Below are 23,095 nucleotides of genomic sequence, written 5' to 3' on the forward strand. Positions count from 1 at the left end.
TTCCATTTACTTCCCAGCCATTAAAACTGCATATATTTCTCGGTCTAAAATAATTGCACAAATATTTTTTTTGACAAATATTGCTTTAAAAAAGCCCTTGCAGGCGCAAAATAGCATAGAAGGGTGCAAGCCCCATTGGTACTTACATCTGCCCTCCCATTCATATTCACTCAGCTTTTCAGAATACTGCTTTTAGAATTGTTATAGAACCCCAGTAAATACAATTGTAAGTACTTTGAAAAGGAACCATGAAAAGGTGGGCAAGTCAGTATCTTCTCTTTCTGGAGCAACCAGAGACTCAGAGAACTGTTGAAAAGGTAAAAGGCACTGAGAACTGTGAGTTCTATACTTAAAATTAAGAGGATTATAATATAAAGGGGAGCTATTCCAATTTTGGCCCATGTTTCCCCATTTATCGATGCTTTTCAATTGGCAACTAGTCCCTGGCAACTGTGCAGGAGACTATATCCAGTCTCATCTTGTCAATTTTTCCCTTCTTCACTTCAGGGCTCCATCTGACAACTAAACCAGACAACGAAATTGACCAGCAAAGACTTAAACATTTTGGACATCTGTAAGAGCTCACTTGCAAAACACATGTAGCAAACAAATTTCCACTATTTTATGGGGTTAAAAAAGGGCTGGCAAACCAGTGATTCCAAAGCCACTTGGGCACTGGGGAAGGGGCTGTCACTGGCAGTAGAAAGGGTGAAATCAAAAGCACAAGGAGTTTTTGCAACTCTTGCCAAACAGCTGAATATCCATTCCCCACAACCCACAATGAAATTAATCTTCCAGGTTTGGATGACACAACAACCCAAAGTCAATGAAAGAGCTCTTAGAACAAAGCATGGGTTGGTTTGTCCCTGAAATGCTCATGATGCATCGCCATGTTGTACAAAACCAGTCAGTGAGTGGATTAACAACCATGGAAATGGCATCCCTCAAGGAACCCAGCTGACCCCTTCTGGGCTGCCGGACCCTAGTATAATACCTTGTTTTGAAGATCGACAAATTCAAACAACATTACTGAGCAGGAATATATTAACTGTATGCCTAATTTATGTGCTGGTGGAGATGCTGGGATTTATTTGTAATTGAAAGGTGACTGTAGAAATAAAAGGTATCAAATTGGCCTCTGCTTCTTCTCAACAAATGTGTGCTAATTAGATTAATTCAGAACATAAACCAGTATTTTTAAATATTTTCTCCCGTATATGGAAGAATAATTTGCCAACACTATGTGAAAGAAATATTTTCCTTATAATAATTTGCTATATTTATAAACTTTTGAATAATTTTTCCCAAGGCAATCTGCTACATGCTGTAAGTATATTACGCATTCTGTGGTTCCAAATGTAGGAGGTCTTTCATTCAGTTTTATTAAACCACATAAGCTACAATCTAGTAGATAAAGACTCATGTCTTGTTGAATTTAATATGACTTACACCTATGCAGCTGTGCACTGAGATCATACAGACAATTCTAATTTCTCTTCCTCCTTCATCAAAACAACCATTTTCCTTAGCCTATTCTACATACACACTTTTCTGTGACTGAGTCCTATTGAACGAGTAGGACTTACATGCACATGATTGCTCTGTATGCTATCAGGAGATTAATGTTAAAGACACAATTCTATGCATATTCAAACAGGAAAAAAATCTAAAACTTCTCTCATACTACAGCCAGTATTGGAAGCTAGGGCATCCTGGGAGATGTAGAATTTGTTTCTTTCAGCTTTATCAGGGATTCTGTGATTTGTTATCAAGAATTTTGTACCTCAAAGTCTATTTTTTTAAATGCATCATTTTCTGGCCACAGATGAAAATGCAACTCAAATCCATATGTACTTTATTTTGTTACTCATCTTGTGTTTTTTTGAATGTACCTTTGCTTTTTTCAATGGTTGGCATTTCATCCATTGTAACAAGCGGCTTTTTGTTGGGTGGTTCAGGAGAATCAGGTGAATCTTTTATTACTTCTGCTTCTCCAAGTTCCTCTTTTTCACGATCTAATAAACCTTTTAGTCTTGGGAGATAAAGAAAAAGGATTACCATTGCAATTAGGACATCAACAGTTCAGTTGTGACACTACCTACAGACAGACAATATGGGCTCCCAAGCAAGAAAGCAATGAAAAAAAAGAGGTCATTATGCCTTAAGTGATACTGACAAGAGACTGAAAATAATAAGAGCTAATAAATTACCACAGAACTAGTCATCTGAATCTTATACTGTTTTGATCAAAACCAAATTACAGTGGTACCTCAGCTCATAAATGCCTTGGATCACAAACAAATCAGGTCACGAACAAAAATTTCATTAAAATTTTGATGTGGGTAGCGAACTCCGCATTGGGTTGTGACCAAGATCGCAGTCATCCACCCCCGCAACCTGAGTGGATAGATAGTCATGATCGCAGTTGCTTTCATGCAAAGAAGATGTGCGTGATCACAGGTGCGCTCCTGCAGGAAAGACGGGCGCAATCTCGGCCATTCCACCCCCCAACCACCACTAGCGTGGCCATCTTCCCACCCCACCCCCGAGTGGGGAGATGGCCGTGATCGTGCTTGGGGCGGGGGGGGAGATGGCCGAGATCGCACCCATCTCTCCCTCCTCCAGCGTGCCATTTGCGCCCATCTCTTCCTCTCCCAATGTGCCCGTGATCATTCCCGTCTCTCCCCCACCACCCCCCAGTGTGCTGGGATGATGGGCGCCTGCAGGGATGACAGGCGCGATCTCGGTTGTGCTGGGGGGGTGGGTGGGGAGATGGCTGCGCTTGTGCTCAGGGTGGGGGGGTGGCCACGATCTTTGTTGTTGTCATGTTCCTTCACATTTTTCTGATTTAAAAAATGGTTACAGAATGGATTAACCTTATTTACACTGAACCTTGTAGGGAAATTTAACTTGGCTCATGACCAATTTGGGTCACAACCAGAGTCCTGGAACGGATTAAGTTCGTAAGTATACAGGTACAACTGTATATTTTTTAAAAGTTTAACTATTCAGTCCCAAGTTCACACAGTTAAGGCAATATGCTTTTTAGACAACCAAAGTGTTTCCTAACATTCCTGATCCACCTCTTGATCATGGATGCTAGCATAAAGCCTAGGTAAAGGGGCAGGGGTGAACACAGAGAGGGCATCCACTCTGCTGACAATTAAAAGTGTCCCTGAATATTATTTTAAGATGCCAACGTTTGCAGAAAGTTCCCATATTTCAGAAGTTATGCTAAAGTAGCCTAACAGCAGACCAGACTCTTTCTTAGCCTTCTTTCACTCTCTTTAATGCAATAGAGAAAACTTGCCTTCATTTGCAACATTTATATAAATAGACATTAAATCAATACTGAAAATTTACCTTTCTGATTCCTGCCAGGATTTTTCTGGTTCATAGTCTTTCCCTGCTTTCTCTGACTTGTCCTCTTTTTCTTCTCTCTTCCTCCCTCGTTTTTTGCGCTCCTCTTCTTCAGGTGGTTTGCTTCTGCAAGCCAGAAGACACTCCAAGACACGTTGATGTTTATCAGAGTTGCCTATGTGTGCTCTAACAAGGGTCTCCAATTCATTCCACATAATCCTGTACTGTTCATCTCTGTATAAGTGACCAAAAATAAGTTCAGTCTTATCTTATGTACACAGGTAGCCCATTTAATTAAAAAAAATCAAACGCTTCAAATATCTAATGTATCTTCACATTTAAAGAAAGAATTCTGAATCTATTTTAACAGTCTATTATGAGGCACAGCTCTGTAAAGGTGATGAATCACTATAGTAAACTAACATCTAAAAAGAAATGTTTCTTCATCTGATGCTGAACACTACCCAGAGAGCTTTGATTGTTTGGCAGTACAGAACCTAACTAAATACATAAATGCTTTAAAATATTAATTTTCTTGTTATTCATTTATTATATTGCAAGTATAGTCTGCCTTCCTTCCTCTTGCAAAGAACCCAAGGTTTCTTACAACGTTCTTTTCCTCTCCATTCTGTCCTCAAAACCCTCTGAGGTAGATTAGGCTGAGAGTCTGTGATTGGCTCAAAGACACCCAATGAGTTTCACAGCAGAATGGGGATTAGGACAATATCTTCTAAGTCCCAGTCCAGTACTCTTAACCACTACACTTTACCAGAAAGGGGGGGGACATTTTCCTCTGCATTACTAATATAATTTTGCATTAAGTACATTCAAGAAAATCTTTACCTTTTAGGACCCTTTCCTCTTGTTCCAACTGTTGATATTGGCAGTGGATCATTTTTCCTTTCCATATCTACTAAATTGTATATTGTTTTTTGACAATTTAGCACATCTTCATCTGTCAAAGCTTCTTTCACAATAACACTTGCTAATGGGACTACCTGCAAGACAAACAATGGATACAGATATTCTTAACAGACTAGCTGCCTGAAACATGCATTTGTTTGTTCTGATGAGTTATGTACATGAGTGTCCATTATCAATAACTTTGCTATGGTTTCACATTATATTAGATTTAGAAAAATTTCCATGCTACAATATACAAACAGTACATAAACAATGTACTTTTCTATTATAAGGAAGCTATACATTAGATTTACATTATTAGCTTCCTTTAATACGAAACTCTGTGTCTCCATGCCAACAGATGTGGAGCGAAAATGGGGGCACTGAGAATTAAGTAAGTGGTGTCAGCATGCCTGGGACAAGCCCAAGATTTACAGGATAGAACTAAAATAACAACAAAAACTCTCTCCCACCAGAATGCTTCAACTATGATCCCAAAAGCTGGATGTCAGTAGGAAAAAAATAAAAGAAGAACTGGAAGTGGGAAGGGGAAGTGTTAATTGGCTTATCTGTCTTTTCTGTTATGAGAAGACACTGCAACATTTGTAAAAGGCTCCACTTAGATTATCATCAAGCAAACATGATGTGCTCTCCTTATCATATTCACCTGAAAAGCAGCACAACTCAAGTCAGACTAGACTATTTCCAAATAAGACAGGATTTAAGACTGGGATATAAATACCATTTGTGGTCACCTACCGCTTGCATATTGAATATAGTCGTCTGTGAGATAATCATAGGCCAGTAGCGAGTATGCTTCTCTAGCTGATCTTTTGCTCGTTCTAAAGGAATCTCAAGGTTTTCATCACCTTTGTATCTAGGTTCTAGAAAAGGAGTAAGCCTGTTTTCTCTCATAAATTCACCAAAATCCTAAACAACCAAATAAGAAGAAATTATTTTCCTATACAACATTTCACTATACAGTTCAAATATAGCATCCGTTCTGTTCACTCCATCTTCTATAATATTAAATTCTGCTGAACACATCTTTTCAAAGTGTTCAACATACTACAGATGGAGGTTCATTTAAGCATTACATTTTTTAACTGTGAAACTTTCATCAATTAAGTTTCATAAAGATAGCCAGTTATTTTTAGATACAGCTACAGCAAACTCCATAGGTAACAGGTAAACAATGTGGTGCTTCATATCCTTTTGTGTTGTACACTGAGGTCCCCTAATCTTTCCACTTCTTTTATTAGATAACGTCTCTTACTATTAGCTGAGATTTCTACAAAGCAAAATGACTTTGACTATTCCCATCTTCTTTTTCCCATGAACACTTCAGGGCCACATATGAGGCTCAGAGACCTCCTTAGGAAATGCTGGAAGGGCACTGCAATGCTTTCATATGCAGTGTGCCCATTTTGTGAAAGTGCCCAGGACAGATTTCCAAATTGCCAAATATACCAATGGACCCAAAAAGGTTTCCCAGTTCCCACTGTAAAGGTTGCTTATACTTTAAGCAGCATATTGTTTAGAACCTAGATCAGAAAGAACAATTAAAATTGATTTTAGATCAAAGGAAAGCTACCTCTTATTGATTCTAATAGGCCTAAAGCAGTTTAAAAAGTAACTTCCCCAAGTCTCACAAACCCTGTTGGTGACTATGATCCCAGTCCACTAACTCCTATTAATGAAAATTGAGAAAGCTGAGTGTAAAGGTCAAACTGTAACAGAATCATCAAAGAAATGGGTTAATCAATTTCCCCTTTCCTTGCATTTTTGTCATCCAATTATTCCTTTGAAGCTTCCCATTTAACCTAGCTGAGCAGAGAAGAGCAGTAGTTGCCCCATCTGGTCCAGAGGTTATACAAGCAAGCTCCCAGAGAGCAAGCTGACAGTAGTTTGACAGTGGAACTGTAGTGGAAGAGGAAACAAAGGGAGAGGTGAGTGGCCTGGAATAAGCCCAGGGACTATCCCTTCAAAGGGGAGATGTGCTCACTATGGGCTTTGACAGCTGTAAGTGCTGTGTCCTTACACCTGGGGCGGACTGGGTGGCAGAAGCCAGACTGCCGTCACTAGGTGTGTGAGCAGGGAGATTCATTCTGTTTCCTCACTCCTAACTGAGCAGAGCAGTGGAAACTGCCCCAGGTAGTCTAGGGGCTATATAAGCAAGCAAATTCCCAGAGAACAAGTGACCAGAATGAGTGAATATGGGGGCCAAACAGGAGTCTGGCAGAGGGGAGGTCAAGGGGAATGTCCTGAATATTTTTTTTTCTTGTAACACACACTGATATACTACTAGGACTCTGTTGTTAACCTTCACAGAATACTGGACAAAGGCCTTTACAATACAATCAGTAAAAAAAGAATAAAAAAGGAAGTAGAGCCTATAAATGGAAAAGATTCTCCAGTGGTGGTGACCTTCAAGGTCTGTACAGTGTTTGCTTTCTTGCCTGAGATCAACATGGCCGTCATGTACAAGGGCAAGCTGGTTGCCCTGTCAGAAGGACAAGTGAGAGTCCTGAAGCAATGAATGTCCACCCTCAAGGAAATAAAAGAAAGCAAAGTGTTCTTAGAACAGTAGAATTACAATAGCAAAGTGAAACACAGGAGCTAGAAGAGCAACAGCAAGCCAAAGCAGAAGAGGAGAATCTTGAGGCAAGGAAAAATGAAGCAGAGGAAACTCCATGGAAAAGGGTGACAGAAGCAAAGATCTAGAAGACACACTGCACCAGTGGAAACAGTGGAACTACGAAACTGCTAGACCGCACAACTATCAGGATCCACAGCTGGCTACAGAATCACACTCAGGATCAGAATGCTTATCAGTGGCACCTTCTCTAACTTGTAAGAAGTGGTAGTACTGCAGGGTTCAGTCCTGAGCCCAGTGCTCTTTAACATGTTTATTAATAATTTGAATGAGAAGGTGTAGGTGATGTTTATGGAATTTGCAGACGACACAAGACTGGGTGGGACAGCTAATACCCTGGAAGACTGAAATTAATTCAAAGTGATCTTGACAGGTTGGAGTACTGGGCTGAAAACAGCAGAGTAATAGGGATAAATGCAAAGGTCTCTACCTAGGAAAAAGAGAACAAACGCATAGCTTCAAGATGGGGAACACCTGGCTTAACAATGTTACAAGCAATCTGAATTGCTTAGGGAGCTTGTAATTTCTCCCACACTAGAGGCATTCAAAATGCAGCCAGACAGCCATCTATTAGGGATGCTCTAACCTTGAATCCTGCACTGAGCAGGGGATTGGCCCCATGGCCTTACTGGACCCTTCCAGTGCTACAATTCTTCTATAGAAACTCACGTGACATTAGCACAAAACTTTTAAATAATCATTATGGCTTCACACATTTGAACACACAAATGTGCACAAAAATCTTACTGTAATCCTGTAGTCTGTGACTCTACCACCACATCCTTCACTAATTGAAGGAGGATCTTCTAGGATGGATCGGGAGCTGCTTAATACATGTAGGAATATTTCTCCACCATGACTACTAAGCATATGACTAATTACTTTAGAGCCAGATTTCCGTGGTTGTTCCAACAGCACAGAACGACCTATTGAAAGAAAAACAGCTTAATTAATTACTCAACAGTTCTAGACGGCACTTATTTATTTCCCTCATTCCTAATTGTTATTACTGACATGTAGGACTTGTGACATAAAATATGTTCAATAGTTATTTACTAGTAACTATTAAGAGCCCATATTCAGCAAAGAAAGACAGTCAATCAGTCAGTCAGACAGACAGACAGACAGAAACCAACCAACCAACCAACCCTTATAATGCCTACACAATAAAGCTCAAAATAAAATTCATGGATTTCAAGCAAGTCCGTTTTCAAAGTGCAACAAAATACCATGCAGCCATGGATCTGCAGCATGCTGTATAGAAGTATTAACAGAAATAACATTCCATTAACGTTTTCAAACTAAACTGATCTGTATGAAGGGACACATTCTACTTGTATTAATACAGATCCCCCGCCCCCACACACACTTTCTGAAATTAATCCCAACTGACACATCCAAAAGAAATATTTTTTGATGCTGTTAGAAATAGGAATGTATGAGAAATCTGTATGGGATTGAAAACTTAGCTTTTTGGGGGGGGGTTGTTTTTTGTTTTTGCAGTTCAGGCCTATAGATATTGTTCTGTTTCCCCACTTCCACACCAGCTGGTATTAACTCAATCAGTACTGAATAGCACCAGAATGACTATTCTAGGTTGTTGTGGTGGTGGGTTGTTTTGTTTTTTCTGAAAGAGGCAATTTGCACAATTTATATAGGGGGAGGGATTTTCCTGAAACATGGAAAACAGTATCATAACACAAATTTAATACATCATTCCCTTCATACATTTTGGACAATAACTCCTAAGGTTCACAACCATTAGTTATGCTGGTTGGGACTAATAGAACCTGAAATCCTAAATATCTGGAGGTTTATGGTTAGGAGCAGTCTAGTGTATGTTCACAGTTGGGATGGATTTTACTGTTTATTTTTTCCCCAATTGCTCAATTTATATTTGAATTTTATGCATTGAGTTAAAAGCTTATTTTCTGAGTTCAATTTGATTACCTGCATTACTAGATGTGGTTCAATTTGTGATTTAAATGTTAGAAATTTGACTTCATCTTCAAATTTGGTATTACTTTTGTAGGGGGTGCAAACATAAATCAAATATTTTCTAGGGGTGCGGTGAATAGAAAAGGTTGGGAACCACTGACCTACGCCCTTCTAATTACAATTTGTTCTTAACATCATCTTCCTTGGTATTAAACTCATATTTATTGGCCTATATTTTACAGGATTGTCAAACACATGCTTATATGGGAGCCAGCCTGCTATACTGGGATACTATGATATTTCAAAACAGCTTGTACTGTGTCAGGAAGGGATGGATGGCATGGGAAAACACTTTTTCTCAAGGAAAACAGTACCACCATTCCCTCTAGATGCATAAACTTAGGTTCATAGGTCTTAGGATCTTGGCAAGAGTTAATACAACAGGGTTTCTTGAAACATTCTGACCTGGCTCATATATGACAGCACTTTTGCATGGAAACTGTAGGCACCCAACTTGCCATGCCATATGAACTCAGGCAGTAGGGATTGTTTGTCAGTTAGGCAACCCTCAAATAATCCTAAAACAAGAAAAAGGTTATTCAAAGGTTGTCTAAACCTCAAAATCCTCCTGGTGCCTGGATTCACAGGTCACTACAAAGCCATGACCTGCTAAACACTGAGTATAATCTAACAACTGCCACAGTGAGACAGCTGAATCACAGATATTAAGCTACAGTGGACTATCATGTTATGCAGAACAATTATAGCTGTGTCCTCTTTAACTGGAGTGTTTTAAGAAAGATCCTTGACAAAGTTTAGTAAATTTCTGGGACAATCCCATACATAAGAATTCCATACACAAAGCTAATCATTCCAATAAGAGGCTATCCAGATCTTCATGGAAATAATTCCAAAAGCATTCTGACAAGAATAAACAGTGTACTGAAACCAGCCTAAGTGTTATATAAGGCAACACAGCTTTTGGTGGAAAAAGTTACGCTTCAAGAGTTTAAATGAGCACATGGACAATTTAATTAGCATTCTTGGATCGTCTAAGCACTTACTAAATGTTAAATAATCTGAGAATAAAATATAATCTTTTTCGGGTAACAGCAATGGAACTGTTGAGACATATTACCGAGCAAATAAGAACAAATACAGATGTTCCTTTTTTTAAAGCTATGAGGATGTCCAACCAAAAATAAAGACCTAGCCAGCTCAACATCCTTAATGACATTGGCTTGAACTAGTTGTAAAAACCCCTATTACTTTCCACACCTGAAGTGGATTCCAAACCTTGAACTGACACTCAATGTACTCCCAGTCTCAGGCCGAGTTCAAACCTGAGTCCTCAATAATTTAAAAAGCACTAATTTTTTCACATAAGTATTAAGTCAGAAAATATTTTACCATTAAGAAGAAAATTAGTAAGGCAAGAGGAAGGTCGACTATTTACATCTACAGGCGATATTCTATATGCTCCAGTGCAATAATGCAGCTCTGAAAAAGAGACATGGGATGGGATAGATAGAAATTTTAGTTTGTCTATACAACAGAATACACATCTTGATTTCATAATGCACGCAAAAGTTGACCATCCCTAAGTGAAATAAAGTTGTTCAGTCCCTCTGCAAATCAATATTATATTGATAATAATGCAAGTTGAATAGAATTTACATATGCATTTGTGATTTTGCTTTTAAAAGAATGTTTTAATTAGCATGAACATGCATATTATACACATGTAAACGAAACATACTCAGAAGAATTCTGTTAGAATTGAACTTTGGGTCCTTAGGAACATCTATCACAAAAGTTGTGATAGCCACAGGCAAGATCCTTGAAACACTGAGAAATTTCAACAAGCGGGAGTGTTTAAAAATCAGCAGTATAGCTAAGTGAAATGGGATATTGTGAAAATAGTGAGTTGAGTTTGTTTTTGAAAAGGGGCAATGGAAGAGTGGCACCTTAAAGAGAATTATTTGGATTTCTACCAAAGAGGGCATTGGCGCTTATGGAGAAAAGGGAAAAAAGTTAAGCAAAGAAAGAAGCTTCAGCCTGGGTTAATTTGAATTAAGGAGAAACATACTATTTGGGGGACTGAGAGAGGGGGCAGGTTCAAAAGACTAAGGAAGGGAAGTAAGCCACCATCATGACAAGCCACACTTTGAAAGACGCATGTGCAGGAAGGAAAATAAGTCACTGCAACTTTTTCCCTCCATGTTCACACAAACCTGACCAGGGCACTGCCTTTATTTCTTCTTTGTGATGTGAGGAGAAAGAGGGGGATTAATAGGTCTTTTCCTATATCTGCCTATATTGCTCCAGATAAGCAAGGCAGCCAAAGGGATTTTGGTGACCGTCTTAAACAAAGGTGACATAAATCTGCCTGGAAAGGATTTGGGGGTTCAGCTTCAGAACTTTTTTTTTTTAAAGTAGAGAATAGTTTATAATCTGTTCTTCCAGCTGGCTGGAACAGGAATGTTAGAAATCAACTTAACTATTTCATAGTGGAGGCTTCTGTGGTAAGATCTGAAATTTTAATATGCCAACAGAGGAATTAAGATAATCAGAACATAGTGGTTGGATATAAAGTTCTTTGCAAAAGTGGCACAGGTAATTTCATGGCCTGAATCGTCCTACGTAGGTGTTATTTTGAGCTCAAAAACACATTCTCCTTCCAGATACAAGTACCTTCTTCCCCAAAAGGCAGAATTTGATAGGTGTTTACTAAGCACACACACACAGAAACACCTGGCACATCACTGGGTATTTAAGTCACAATGCACCTGAGTACCCAAAGATGTCACTTTGCACATCCAACCCATATGCTTGGGAGTTGTTATATTATGCTTTCATGTAGATTTGAACATTATTTATTCAATTTATATTCAACACAACATAGTGATAATTTTCATTTTAAAAAATTCTCAGAGACTATCTGGCTTCAGTATAGAGTTCATATACAAAATGGAAGGAAATGAAGGTCCTGAAGCAATATAATCATATTGGAAACAAGTACACAGTCTATAAGTCCCTTGATTGTCTCTATAGTATTTTGAATAAATACTGGCAAGCTGGAGGACAAAAGCAGCAATAAGAAATATCACACTTATTTGTACTGAATAGAAACATTTGAGAAGGGAAAGAAACACACCTACCAACACTGTTTGTTCTTGGAGTGCACCATTTTAAAGTTACAGTTTCTTTGAATGTGCCCTCTTTGCTACTACCACCCATATGATTATCACCTGTAATAATGTTAGAGGTAAATATAAATAAGTAACACAGAAAAAATAGACAATACTGCTAGCTATTATAATCTGTTACTATGTGTATCACCATTACTACATACTACATACATTTTTATTTATTTAAAATATTTATATGCTGTCCTGTCGCAAAAAGCCTCAGGACGGCTTACAGCATAACATACAACATAAATAAATTCCCAACCCACACTGGCTGCAGTTAAAAACATAGAAAAGACAGTATTAAAACTTATATCACTGGAATAAAAAGGTCTTAACCTGGCGCCGAAAAACAAATAACGACGGCGCCAGGCAGACCTCTCTGGGGAGCACATTCCATAGATGGGGCGCCACCGCAGAGACAGCCCTCCTCCGGGTACTCTGCCTCCTAATATCTTTCACGGAGGGTTCCCGGAGGAGAGCCTCTGCTGTCGATCTCAAGGGGCGGGAGGGCAAATATTTTTAGAAACAAAAACAATTTTAAGAAATGCCTTTTCAAATTCAGTTAAGTCTTACATGTCTGTCATTAAACAGTGCCCTGCCTTCTTCATACTGTCTCTCTATGAAGTCCTTTGCTCTCAGACAGACTATTTTCAAATACCAATATTTGAATGTATAAAAGCTTCTGTACAAGCAATGTTCCTCCTTGATGCCAACACACGTTAACAGTGATCTACTATTTTAATATATTCTGAACCACTTATGTTATCAGAACCCCTTCATCAAACATACTGTGATACAGTCGAAGTAATTATTGTTCAATATCTAGATGAGGCTAGCAAACTAAAAAACAAAGCAAAGTGTGTTAATTATAGGTATTCTGCTATTTAGGCTTAAGAACACAAAACTGGCAAATGCACTGAAAGCTAACTAGTGATTTTTGGGTAAGCCACACTCAAACTTTTTACTCAAATTAAACAATGCCAGATATATTAAACATTCTGGTAAAAATGTATCCTCAAATTAAGCATACTTTAAGTACCATTTATTTCAATGGGATCCTTAAACACATGTCTAATTCCCTTCCATTTAAATAAGTGGAACTTTAAGAGTGTAACCCTTCCTATGTTAAGATAGGAAAAAAGTCCCATGTATGCTGGTTTGGAGAAGTTCTTAGGAATTGTATTTCAGGAGTGTGCATGCCAAAGGGGACATGGTCAGAATACCAACATATTTGAGCTTAAAGCTCTTGCTTCCAGTAGCTAAATCTTAGAAGAACCATTTCAACCTTTCAGAATAGGGAGAAGATGGGGCAAAAGCTGGGAAATCACCAAACAGCGGGGGTGAGCAGGTGGACAGGGACACAGAAGGAAAATTTAGAAGCACCTGATAATGTGGTAAGAGGGTGTAGCCATCTGGAATACCCCAAAGACCTGCATTCAGACTGTAGATTTGGCCCACAAAAGCCCGAGTCCAATACTCACCACTTTTTAAGAAGTCTACATGTGCTTCCTTGTGATGAAGCAGCTCAACATCATAATTGGCTGATGTGTTGGCATGCTGTTCCTCCTTTTAAAAGAAAATATTAGAATAAAAATATATAAATAAACAAAAAATTTTAGGAAGGCTAGAGGTGTTTTAATACACAGGTAATTCTCCATTTTGCTTTTTGATGCAAAATTGCCAAAAGGAAAAATACCCCATATTAGACTTCATTCATTCATTCATTCAACTTATAGTCTGCATTCAAATAGTCCAAGGACTCTCTAAGCTTCACTTAATGGACAGGAATTTTGAGTAACCCTGTTGGCTCACTGACATACATAAAGATACAGTATCCTCATATGTAGCACAATCCAATGTTTACACAGAAGTAAGTTCCACTGTGTTTAACAGTGCTTCCTGCCAGATAAGTATACACATGTGCAGCCCTCAAATACACTGTACAATTACTTTTAAAAATGCCAAGTATGAATTCATTCTATAGCCTTACTCTCTCAGTTTTCTATATGTAAAAGTATACAGGGGTACCAAATAAAACAAATCCAGCACCCATTTCCACCCAGACATTAGTTATCCAATAACTTTCATTTCCTAAGCAACCAATAGTGATTATGATTACAGCTCCACCATCTGGAAATGCTGCATTTTTTCATTTCATGGGAGTTTTTTTCTTGCATTTCAGGTTAATAAGAGAAATCACACACAGTCTTATCTGGCTTCCACAACTGAAAATTAGCAACTACTGTGGTTCAAACTGCATGCATAAGGGTAAAAAGCAAAAGGAAACAGCACCTTTAAACAGCTAAGGCAGACTAGCAAACACCATGTATGACAGATTAGGAAAAAATTACCATATGGCTTTTCATAAATAATACATGGGGAACCCAACATATATACCATTACTAGAAAGAACAAAAGGCAAGAAGAGCACACCAGCAGCACACGTCAGTAAGTTGCAAACAAGGTATTTGCAAATGTAAGAAGCTGGACATGATAGACTATAACAGTTTAATTAAAATAGTCAGGATGCAACAATCACAACAGAAACAACTGCTGCTTTAACCTACACAATCCAGGCAGTATTATTATAACTCTTTTCCTTTTGTGCATTCTCTTTTTTCCGGATAAAAATGACAACAATGCTGTGCTTTCATACTATTACCCAATTAAAGAGTATAATTGAAATTTAAGTCTAATTAGAACATTGGGTTTCTCTGATGGGCACTTCAGAGAAAATGAAGGCCAATAATAAAAGAAAACTTTCTGCCCATAAACACACACAAAGGCTGCAATCCTAAACATATTTACTAAACAGTAAGCTCCACTGAACACAGAGCAAATTACTTCTGAGTAAACATGGATAAGATTGCACTGTCTCCATTAGTAGGAATAATGTCAAGCTACTACAGGTAAAAGACCACATTTTAATTTTTCAGCAAAATTGCTTTCATATTCCTACTCATCTTATGTAAATAGCACGAAATCACTTGGAAAAATATAGTCTTTAACTTTTTATTCCTATTGATTTCTACTTATTACAAACACCTTTATGTTGGGAAGGCATGGAAATGACACACAGAAATGAAAGGCTCACTATGACACTAAAATGCACACGGGGCAGAAATTTCTAATACATGTATAAAAACAAAAGAATCACAGACAAAATAATTTGAAGCAAACTAGGTTACATTTACATAACATAAATAAAAACAAACACTACTTTCAGAATTGAATAAATTGCTGAAAACCAACATGGCCATTTGTTCTGTGATCCTTTTTTCTCCTTCATAAAATTTACTAACCTGGTCACAGACATTGAATGTGGGCTAATAAACAGAAAAGAATGTAATAATGGAGAGAAAAAAACAAATGTAAAAATTCAATTAAAATAAATATTAAAACAAGTAAACAAATGTAAAAGAAATGGTGCAGCTACTTCAGCATGAAGCTGCTGACACAACCTTACCTTCATAGGAATGTTAGTTATAGTGGTTGAAGCCAGATCAAAATGCTGCTGTACTAAAACATTCAGTCTGGTGGCCAGATGCCGTCCAGCCCGAACACTATGTACTTCACTGGTTAAGACAGGAGAGAGCTTTTTTAAAAAAAACAAATACACACACATACACACACAAAGAATACTCAGTAGTAGTAGATTATAGTGTAGCAGCATATTAAAACCTCAAAAAAATAAACTAGCTTTGAAAATTCTGTCCCTAGCCAACGAACAATTAATTAGATGCATTACATTTACACCCAAATCTTTCAAAATATGGCCTAAGTCTTTAGCATAATATACTCTCTGAATCCATGTCCCCTTCTGGGACTCACCCACCCACACCCACACAATTTATCAGGACTCCCACTATCAGAAAGGCAAAGCATAGCTAGTTTCTTTAGCCAAAAAGTTTTTATAACACATAGCGCGAAACTATCAAATTAATTCTAAGAAATGTTTGTCTAAACTTTACATACTATTACTTCCTCTTTTTTCACTACAACAACCAGAATCTCCTATTGGTAGTAAAGTCTTATCTCTCACATGTTTTGCATAAACGCTTAAATATTATTAGAACACAACTGCTAACACAACCATACTCAGTAATATAATTGCCTTACCTCTTTTTTAAGATGATCTGACACCAGGCTTTCTTCACCAACAGGGTAAGTATGAATTAGGACCAGCTCACATTTCTGGATCTGCATAAGACTAAAGAAACCAAAACATCTTGTTACAAAGCCATAATTCTACAACATGTAGCATCCAGAAAACTTGACAACTTATTCTTGGAATTTAAAGCCAGACAGGAGTACTCACTATGCACTGCAGCTTTCAATATCTCCATATATAAGCTTGGTCAGATTTCTATTTGCTGTATTTTACAGTATAAATTATACATGAAATGTTAAGATTTCTAAGATTTAAACTGAAATTTTAAAACATAGTTTCTGTAAGCTAAATGAACTCTAGTAGACAAATCCCAAGCCTGATGCAGTCTTTTAACAGAAAAGGATAATTTCCAAGTACAGTGGTACCTTGGCTCACGAACTTAATCTGTTCCAAGACTCTGGTCGTGACCCAAATTGGTCATGACCTAAGTCAAATTTTCCCATAAGGTTCAATGTAAATAAGGTTAATCCATTCTGTAACTATTTTTTTTAAATCACAAAAATTTGAAACAAAGTGACAAAGAACAAAGATCGTGGCCATCTCCCCTTGCCCACCCAGTGCACGAGCGCGCCCATCTCACTCCCCCGCATGACTGCAATCGTGCCCATCATTCCTGCATGACCGCACTGGGGATGGGGAGATGGCTGCGATTGCAATCATCACCTGATGTGGAGTTCGCAACCTGAGGCAAAATTTTTCTGAAATTTCTGTTCACAACCCAATTTGGTCATGAACTGAGGTGTTTGTGAGCCGAGTTACCACTGTATAACTTTTTATTCACCCAACTACTTTCAGAAGCATTTATTACAATACTGTTTTATTCCAGTGATGTATATCTAAATAATCTCTTACTGAAATAAATATTCTTCATGTTTTCCTACACTTCCTTGTCCAACTTTCCCTCAGTAAGAAAAACCAGATAGTAGCATCCCTCAACACATAGGGAATAGACTGGACTTCTCAAACTACTTGATGAATATGGGAAAAGACTGCAAGATCAGGACATGCTTAGTCTTGAGAAAAGATGACTAAGGAAGGATATGATAGCACTTTTCAAACACTGAAGAGACAGTCGTGCAAAAGAGGGTTGCAACCTCTTCATTACCACCCAAGACTGTGGGATATACAATAATAGGCTTACACTACAGGAAGGGAGATTGGACATCAGGAAAAATGTCCAAATTGTCAGTGCAGTCAGACAATGAAACGAATTCTTAGGTAGGTGTAGGTTCTCCATCACTGGCACTATTCAAGTAAAGATTGAACAGCCAACTGTTAGGGTTCTTTTAAATTAAATTTCTGTAATAATCAGGTGGGTAGACCCAACGGCCTGCCTACATGGTCCTTTTTAACTCTAAGAATTTATAAAATGACATGTGAAAATAAGGGGTTGAGTAAAAGCAAACTCCAGGATGCAGGTGGCGAAGTGGTTTAAGCTGCTGAGCTGCTGTGCTGGTTGACTGAAAGGTCGAGAGTTTGAATCTGCCCAACAGGATGAGCTCTCCTTGAATTGTCCCAGCTCCTGCCAGCCTTGCAGTTCGAAAGCATACAAATGCAAGTAGATAAAAAGGTACCATTTCGGTGGGAAGGTAAACAGTGTTCTGAGCACTTCAATGTTTAACCAAGCTGGCCACATGACCACAGAAACTGTCTGTGGACAAACACTGGCTCCCTCAGCTAGGAAATGGAGATGAGCACAGCCCCCAAGAGTCAGACATGACTGGACTTTAATGTCATGGGGAAACTTTTACCTTTAAAAGCAAACTCCAAACAAGAGTCTCTCATTCTTCACCCTTCTATGGAGACAGGTAAGGTGCTCTAAACCAAATCAGACCACTGGAAGATATTAGGCTATACTGATGCAAAGAATCTTTTCAACCCTACCAGATGTCAGAGACTGAATATGAAACTTTGAAGCATAAAATAAATGCTATACCATTGAGCTGTGGCTCCTGCAGTTCACACAGAAATTTCTTACCACCAAAAGGTCCTCAAAGGTTCTATTTTCAACAATGCAAATACAGCTGTTGTAAGAACGATCTAGAAGGAAGGAAACAGTCACAATACTACTGACTTGCACACTTACTGATCTGAGTTAGCTGCTAGCTTGTTATGCTCATGTATTGTTTCCTGGACAAACTCCTCAAGCATTCGTACATGGCTATCACTGGAAAAGGAGAGAAAAAGTCTTGACTTTAGAAAAACATGAAATCAATATAATATGAGAAAATACATATAGTCTTTTTTAATATACTGCTATTGCATTTCCTAGTGTTTTATCAAATTGAAACAGCTTTCCCCCCCTCTAACCCTTCACTGTTTCCTGCTCCAAATTAAATTTAGCCCATTTCAGTCCATGTCACTTTTGCTTGTGTTGCATTCTCTTTCTAAATTAAAGCGCATTTTTAAAACTGCACAAAAACATGAATTTAAATAAAAAATTCTCTCAAAATATGCATTTCGAGCTAAGAATTTAGTTGCCACACAGAGCCAGTGAACTGATCCTCACACTAGTCCAAGCAGTACAGATCAAGAAAAAATGATCATTTTCTTCTTCAAATGATCCTAGTACTATCAACCAGAAGCAGAAAGAAACCCATAAGAGCAATTAGAGAATCAAATAAGCAGCAATGATTAATAGAAATACCCACATATACCATAGATCATAATCCACTCATAATCATTTATATTTTGCCTCTTTTTTCCACAAGTAAAAAGTAGCTAATGATGTAATTAAGGGTATATTCCTGTGGCTGCTAAATGCTATCCCCTACCCCATTCACCAGGATGTCCTGACTCAATGACTGGATTTACACAACTGCAATGATTCATTGCCTCTTATTTAAGCCATAACAAGCTATAGTACCCACAGGCACCATCCTGAATATTGAAGCCATGATTTTAATATTCAGGCAAGAATGGGTTATCAAAGAGTTAAACAATGCTGTAGCCCATAGTTCTCAGGTCTGGGCAACTTGACAAAACATTGCTGTGGCCTGCATATTTAAAATGGCTGCCAGCACATCACAATCCACCATGACGTAAATAAACCAATAGCATGCTGTTTGATCATACTGACTGACGTTCTGTGTTTAGCTTTTTCAATCTTGCAAGAGTTGCTGTGAGAAAGCCATCTTTGCCAGCATACCTAATCCAGCTAAAATCTGAATTCAACCCACTATATTATGATACGTGATGTTATAAAAAATGTATTCTTCACTGATTTTTCTATAGTCTTTTTATGTTATCCTACCACATACAACAGAACATGTGGGTTATTCTAAAGATTCTTAAAAATGACAATTTTGAAGCTCAGTTCAAACTCTGACCACAAAATAGGCTCTCTATACGTAAAAGCAACTTAGTAGCCTGATTCCCTTGATATAGGCATGGGATTGACACCATCATTAGACACAATCTTTCAAAACAAGCAAAATAAGGTATTTATTAAGAAGCACTGTTTACGAAAGAGAATAAAAAGGGAATAAAAGGGACTGATACATTAACATTGTCAGTGCCACAAACCTCTTAGCATTAGTAATACAGATTATCCGTCCTCTGTTTCCAACACGGTCAGCATTCTCCATTAATAAGGTTCGGGCCTCATGCTGGTATTCAGTAATTTTACAGAGTGCTTCTACTGCTGCAACTAAACCATGAAGTATACTGCAGCATTCAGGATCTGCACGAGGATTAGGAGGTCCAACAGCTGCTAAGGCTGCCATTAACTGAGTAAGAAAGAAAGATGATGTGTTGGTAAATTTCAATCTTAATTCTTACAATTAAAGAGATTCTCTTAGACAAACAAACATTTCTTATGAGTTACTCCACACAGAAAATGAAATTACAGAAGAGATTCAAAATAATAATACTGTACAGAAGAGATTCAAAATAGTAATACTGTACTGTATTAGTATTTTGAATGTTTCTTCCCTATAAATCCCTTGAAATACGATGTTATATACTATGCTATATATTACTAGAAACTATTTCAGACTATAATTCTCTCAAGAACTCTACATATGCTATTTCTATTCTTTTGAAATCAAGTATTTTATACTGAGTATAACATTATATAATACTCATACTGTAAATAAACTTCTGCTTCAGATCACCTTTGTATGCAACATAAATGCTAGAATATTTACCTCTTGCTAAATTTATAAAAGACAAGGAGGAAAACTAAGTCAAGATCAGAACTTGCTTCCACTGGACTGTTGCTTCCCCCAGACTCAGATTACCCTGGATCACATAACCTCATACCATGTCATAGGGCTGAAGGTATCTCAAAACCTCCATACTCAAGTATTTTCATACACTCTTAGTGGAGAAAAATGCTCATTTTTCGAAGAGATAAGCATGAACAATATAAAAGTGCAAAATAAAGAGGCTGATAACTGCACTTTATACAAGATCATTACACCATAGGCAACTAGTAGGCAAATTTCAATTCATTTTTATGATCTACTACAGGTAGCCATCCCTTGCCCGACAAATTTTCTACAGCCACTGAACCAAATGAATTAATGCAAGAGGAAGGTGATGCAGTCTTAATATGTGGTCCAAAAGAAGCCAAACCTCTCTCACCAGAACTCTTTCCAAAGGCAATTGTTCCATTAGACTTCAGCATCAAGCTATTCAATAAATGCTAAGAGTAGTAGACTAAAACTGGACAAAATTCAGTCCCTATTCAGCCATAAAATTCATTTGGGTGGGTCAATACCTCTTAGCATAATTTATTTTACATAGTAGTTGTGAAGGTAACATGCTAATAGGCACAACTAGGTATACCACCCTGAGCTCTTCAGAGGAAAGGTAGAACATAAATAACCCAAAATTAAAAGGAAGCACAAAGATTTTTTTGTCACTTGTCAGTCACAATTCAGAGATAAAATGAATGCAGGATTGGGTAAAGAAAGAGCTCATATTTCACCTCTGTGAAAATAGTTTCTTCCAATGTTGAGTGCTCTGCCTCCCCAGAACTGTCTATTTGGCATTTTTTCATTAAATATTTCCTAACGAACCATGGCACCATAACAGTAATTCTCACCTTTTATCAATATTAGGAAACCACGGGTTGCAAATCATGATTGATCTGTCCCGAAGAAATCAGCTGCATCTAAGTTTAGCTTAGCCTGGACCCCACCTCATATTTTTTCTATTTGATTATTAAAAACATCTTCATAAAACCTAAGTACTAAATTGTACCTCCTGCAAATTTTGATCTTCTTGGTTCCAAGTGTTTAAGACATTCGCTCCAGAATCACTTACAATGAAGTTCACCTGTGTGTTTACAAAAGTAAGATCGTATTTGAAAATCTTGATAATGTAGCAATCAAGACTGCTCAAGCAAATATTTTCAAGAGGTTAGGCAAAAACCATTATCTGAACATTTCTTTCAAAGAACCTTAACTCCATTATGGTAGGATAATCTGGAGATATGCAGAACACTATAAAACCTAAACACTTAAGAGTCTTATTATGCTAATTTCTTAACAATTGAGTCCAAAGATCTGTGCCATTCCTTCAAGTGACATTCCCATTAATACAAGTTAATTTAATGTGAAAGTATCCATAAAACAGGTCAGGGAGGTACAAAACAGACTTAAGCATGTATACAGTTCTGTTAATCGAAATGGGTAATTTACATTTGCTTTCAGGCTTATAACCACAAGCATCCAAAAAGTAAAGTTTCTGCTTTAGAATATTCAATATTTAGAATATTGCTTTAGAATATTCAGTAATAGTACTGCTGCAGATCTTACATGTATATAGCTAAGTGATTTTTTTAAAAAAGTTAAGATTTTATCCTACTCTTATTAACATATGAAATTGTTTTTAGTAATCTGAACTATTTTATTGCATTGTGATGTTCTGGACTAAGTTGTTTTGAGGTTATTTTAGAAAACAAACAGGATATAAACAAGGCTCTAGTCCTAAACAGACTCATTAGGCATTAGGCCTTATTTACAATTGTTAAGGTGCTGATAGATTTTCTAATAAATATACAGAAAATGCAGTTGCTAATACTGAATCATAATACTTTCACAAAAGCAAATTTCTAGTCATGACTATTTTACAGAATAAAGTGATGACAATTTATTATCTCAATATTCCAGCAACTATTGAGATCTTTTAAGTTCAGTGCACTATCCAGTGGGAGCCTTACGCTTCAGCCATTTTGTCTTGAGCTCACAAACAGAATTGACTGTTTCAGGCAAAAATGAAAAACCAGTGAGTTATCTAAGTTCACAGTACAGGAACTTATAATTACACTGTTGGTATGATGCTTAGTTACAAAAGATAAATAGCTACTTACCAGTTTTTTAAAAGGAAATATATCATACATTATTCTACAATATTCCATGGAAGATTCTACAGAACAAGTCCATAGTGATCTTGATATAGGTGCAAGCGGAATGATTCCTTGAGTCCGATTTTTTATTAACATATCAAATTCCACATGCTGTTTGCAGGATTCTGCCATATAAGGGCAGTGATCCACCACAAAAACTGTTTTGTGTGACTCTGAAAAAAGCTTCATTTTCTTTCTAAAACAAATGAATGACATAATTAGGAAAACACTATACAAATCAAAAGGATTAACCTAATACATGAAGTCAATATTGCAAGAATAAGTTACAAGAATTAAAAAGATATTAAGACCCTTCATAAAAGATGTCTCCTTAAAACATCTACAAATAATATTGCAAACAGAATTAAAGCATTTTATTGAATTACATAAAGACAGGTATAGTACAAAAAGCAAAATATTGGAATACAGTATTTGTTCTCAAATATTTAGCTTACAGTAGTTTAAATTCTTAGGCTAAAATTCTACACCACTTACATGGAATAATTTTTACTAAAGTA

The 23,095-nt window shown here is 37.3% G+C and overlaps 1 protein-coding gene across 4 annotated transcripts in view; it reads right to left on the bottom strand.

Moving 5' to 3' along the window:
* INTS13 (integrator complex subunit 13) overlaps window positions 1-23,095 on the bottom strand; it is a 30,084-nt gene that overhangs the window by 4,292 nt on the left and 2,697 nt on the right. For 3 of the 4 annotated variants that reach the window (XM_044423277.1, XM_044423278.1, XM_044423279.1), the window contains 15 exons: window positions 22,542-22,773; window positions 21,431-21,505; window positions 19,748-19,950; window positions 18,309-18,389; window positions 16,171-16,261; window positions 15,518-15,646; window positions 15,354-15,377; window positions 13,533-13,617; window positions 12,019-12,108; window positions 10,268-10,357; window positions 7,667-7,845; window positions 5,023-5,193; window positions 4,204-4,358; window positions 3,364-3,594; window positions 1,893-2,032 (listed from right to left, as the gene is read on the bottom strand). In XM_044423277.1, the coding sequence (XP_044279212.1) occupies window positions 1,893-2,032; window positions 3,364-3,594; window positions 4,204-4,358; window positions 5,023-5,193; window positions 7,667-7,845; window positions 10,268-10,357; window positions 12,019-12,108; window positions 13,533-13,617; window positions 15,354-15,377; window positions 15,518-15,646; window positions 16,171-16,261; window positions 18,309-18,389; window positions 19,748-19,950; window positions 21,431-21,505; window positions 22,542-22,766 (1,969 nt within the window). In that variant the 5' untranslated portion in view covers window positions 22,767-22,773. The remainder of the gene's footprint in view (window positions 1-1,892; window positions 2,033-3,363; window positions 3,595-4,203; window positions 4,359-5,022; window positions 5,194-7,666; window positions 7,846-10,267; window positions 10,358-12,018; window positions 12,109-13,532; window positions 13,618-15,353; window positions 15,378-15,517; window positions 15,647-16,170; window positions 16,262-18,308; window positions 18,390-19,747; window positions 19,951-21,430; window positions 21,506-22,541; window positions 22,774-23,095) is intronic. The other variant, XM_044423280.1, reaches the window with a different exon arrangement.

Source organism: Varanus komodoensis, unplaced genomic scaffold, assembly GCF_004798865.1.
Source record: "Varanus komodoensis strain SLA01 unplaced genomic scaffold, ASM479886v1 scaffold13_3, whole genome shotgun sequence".
NCBI lineage: Eukaryota > Metazoa > Chordata > Lepidosauria > Squamata > Varanidae > Varanus > Varanus komodoensis.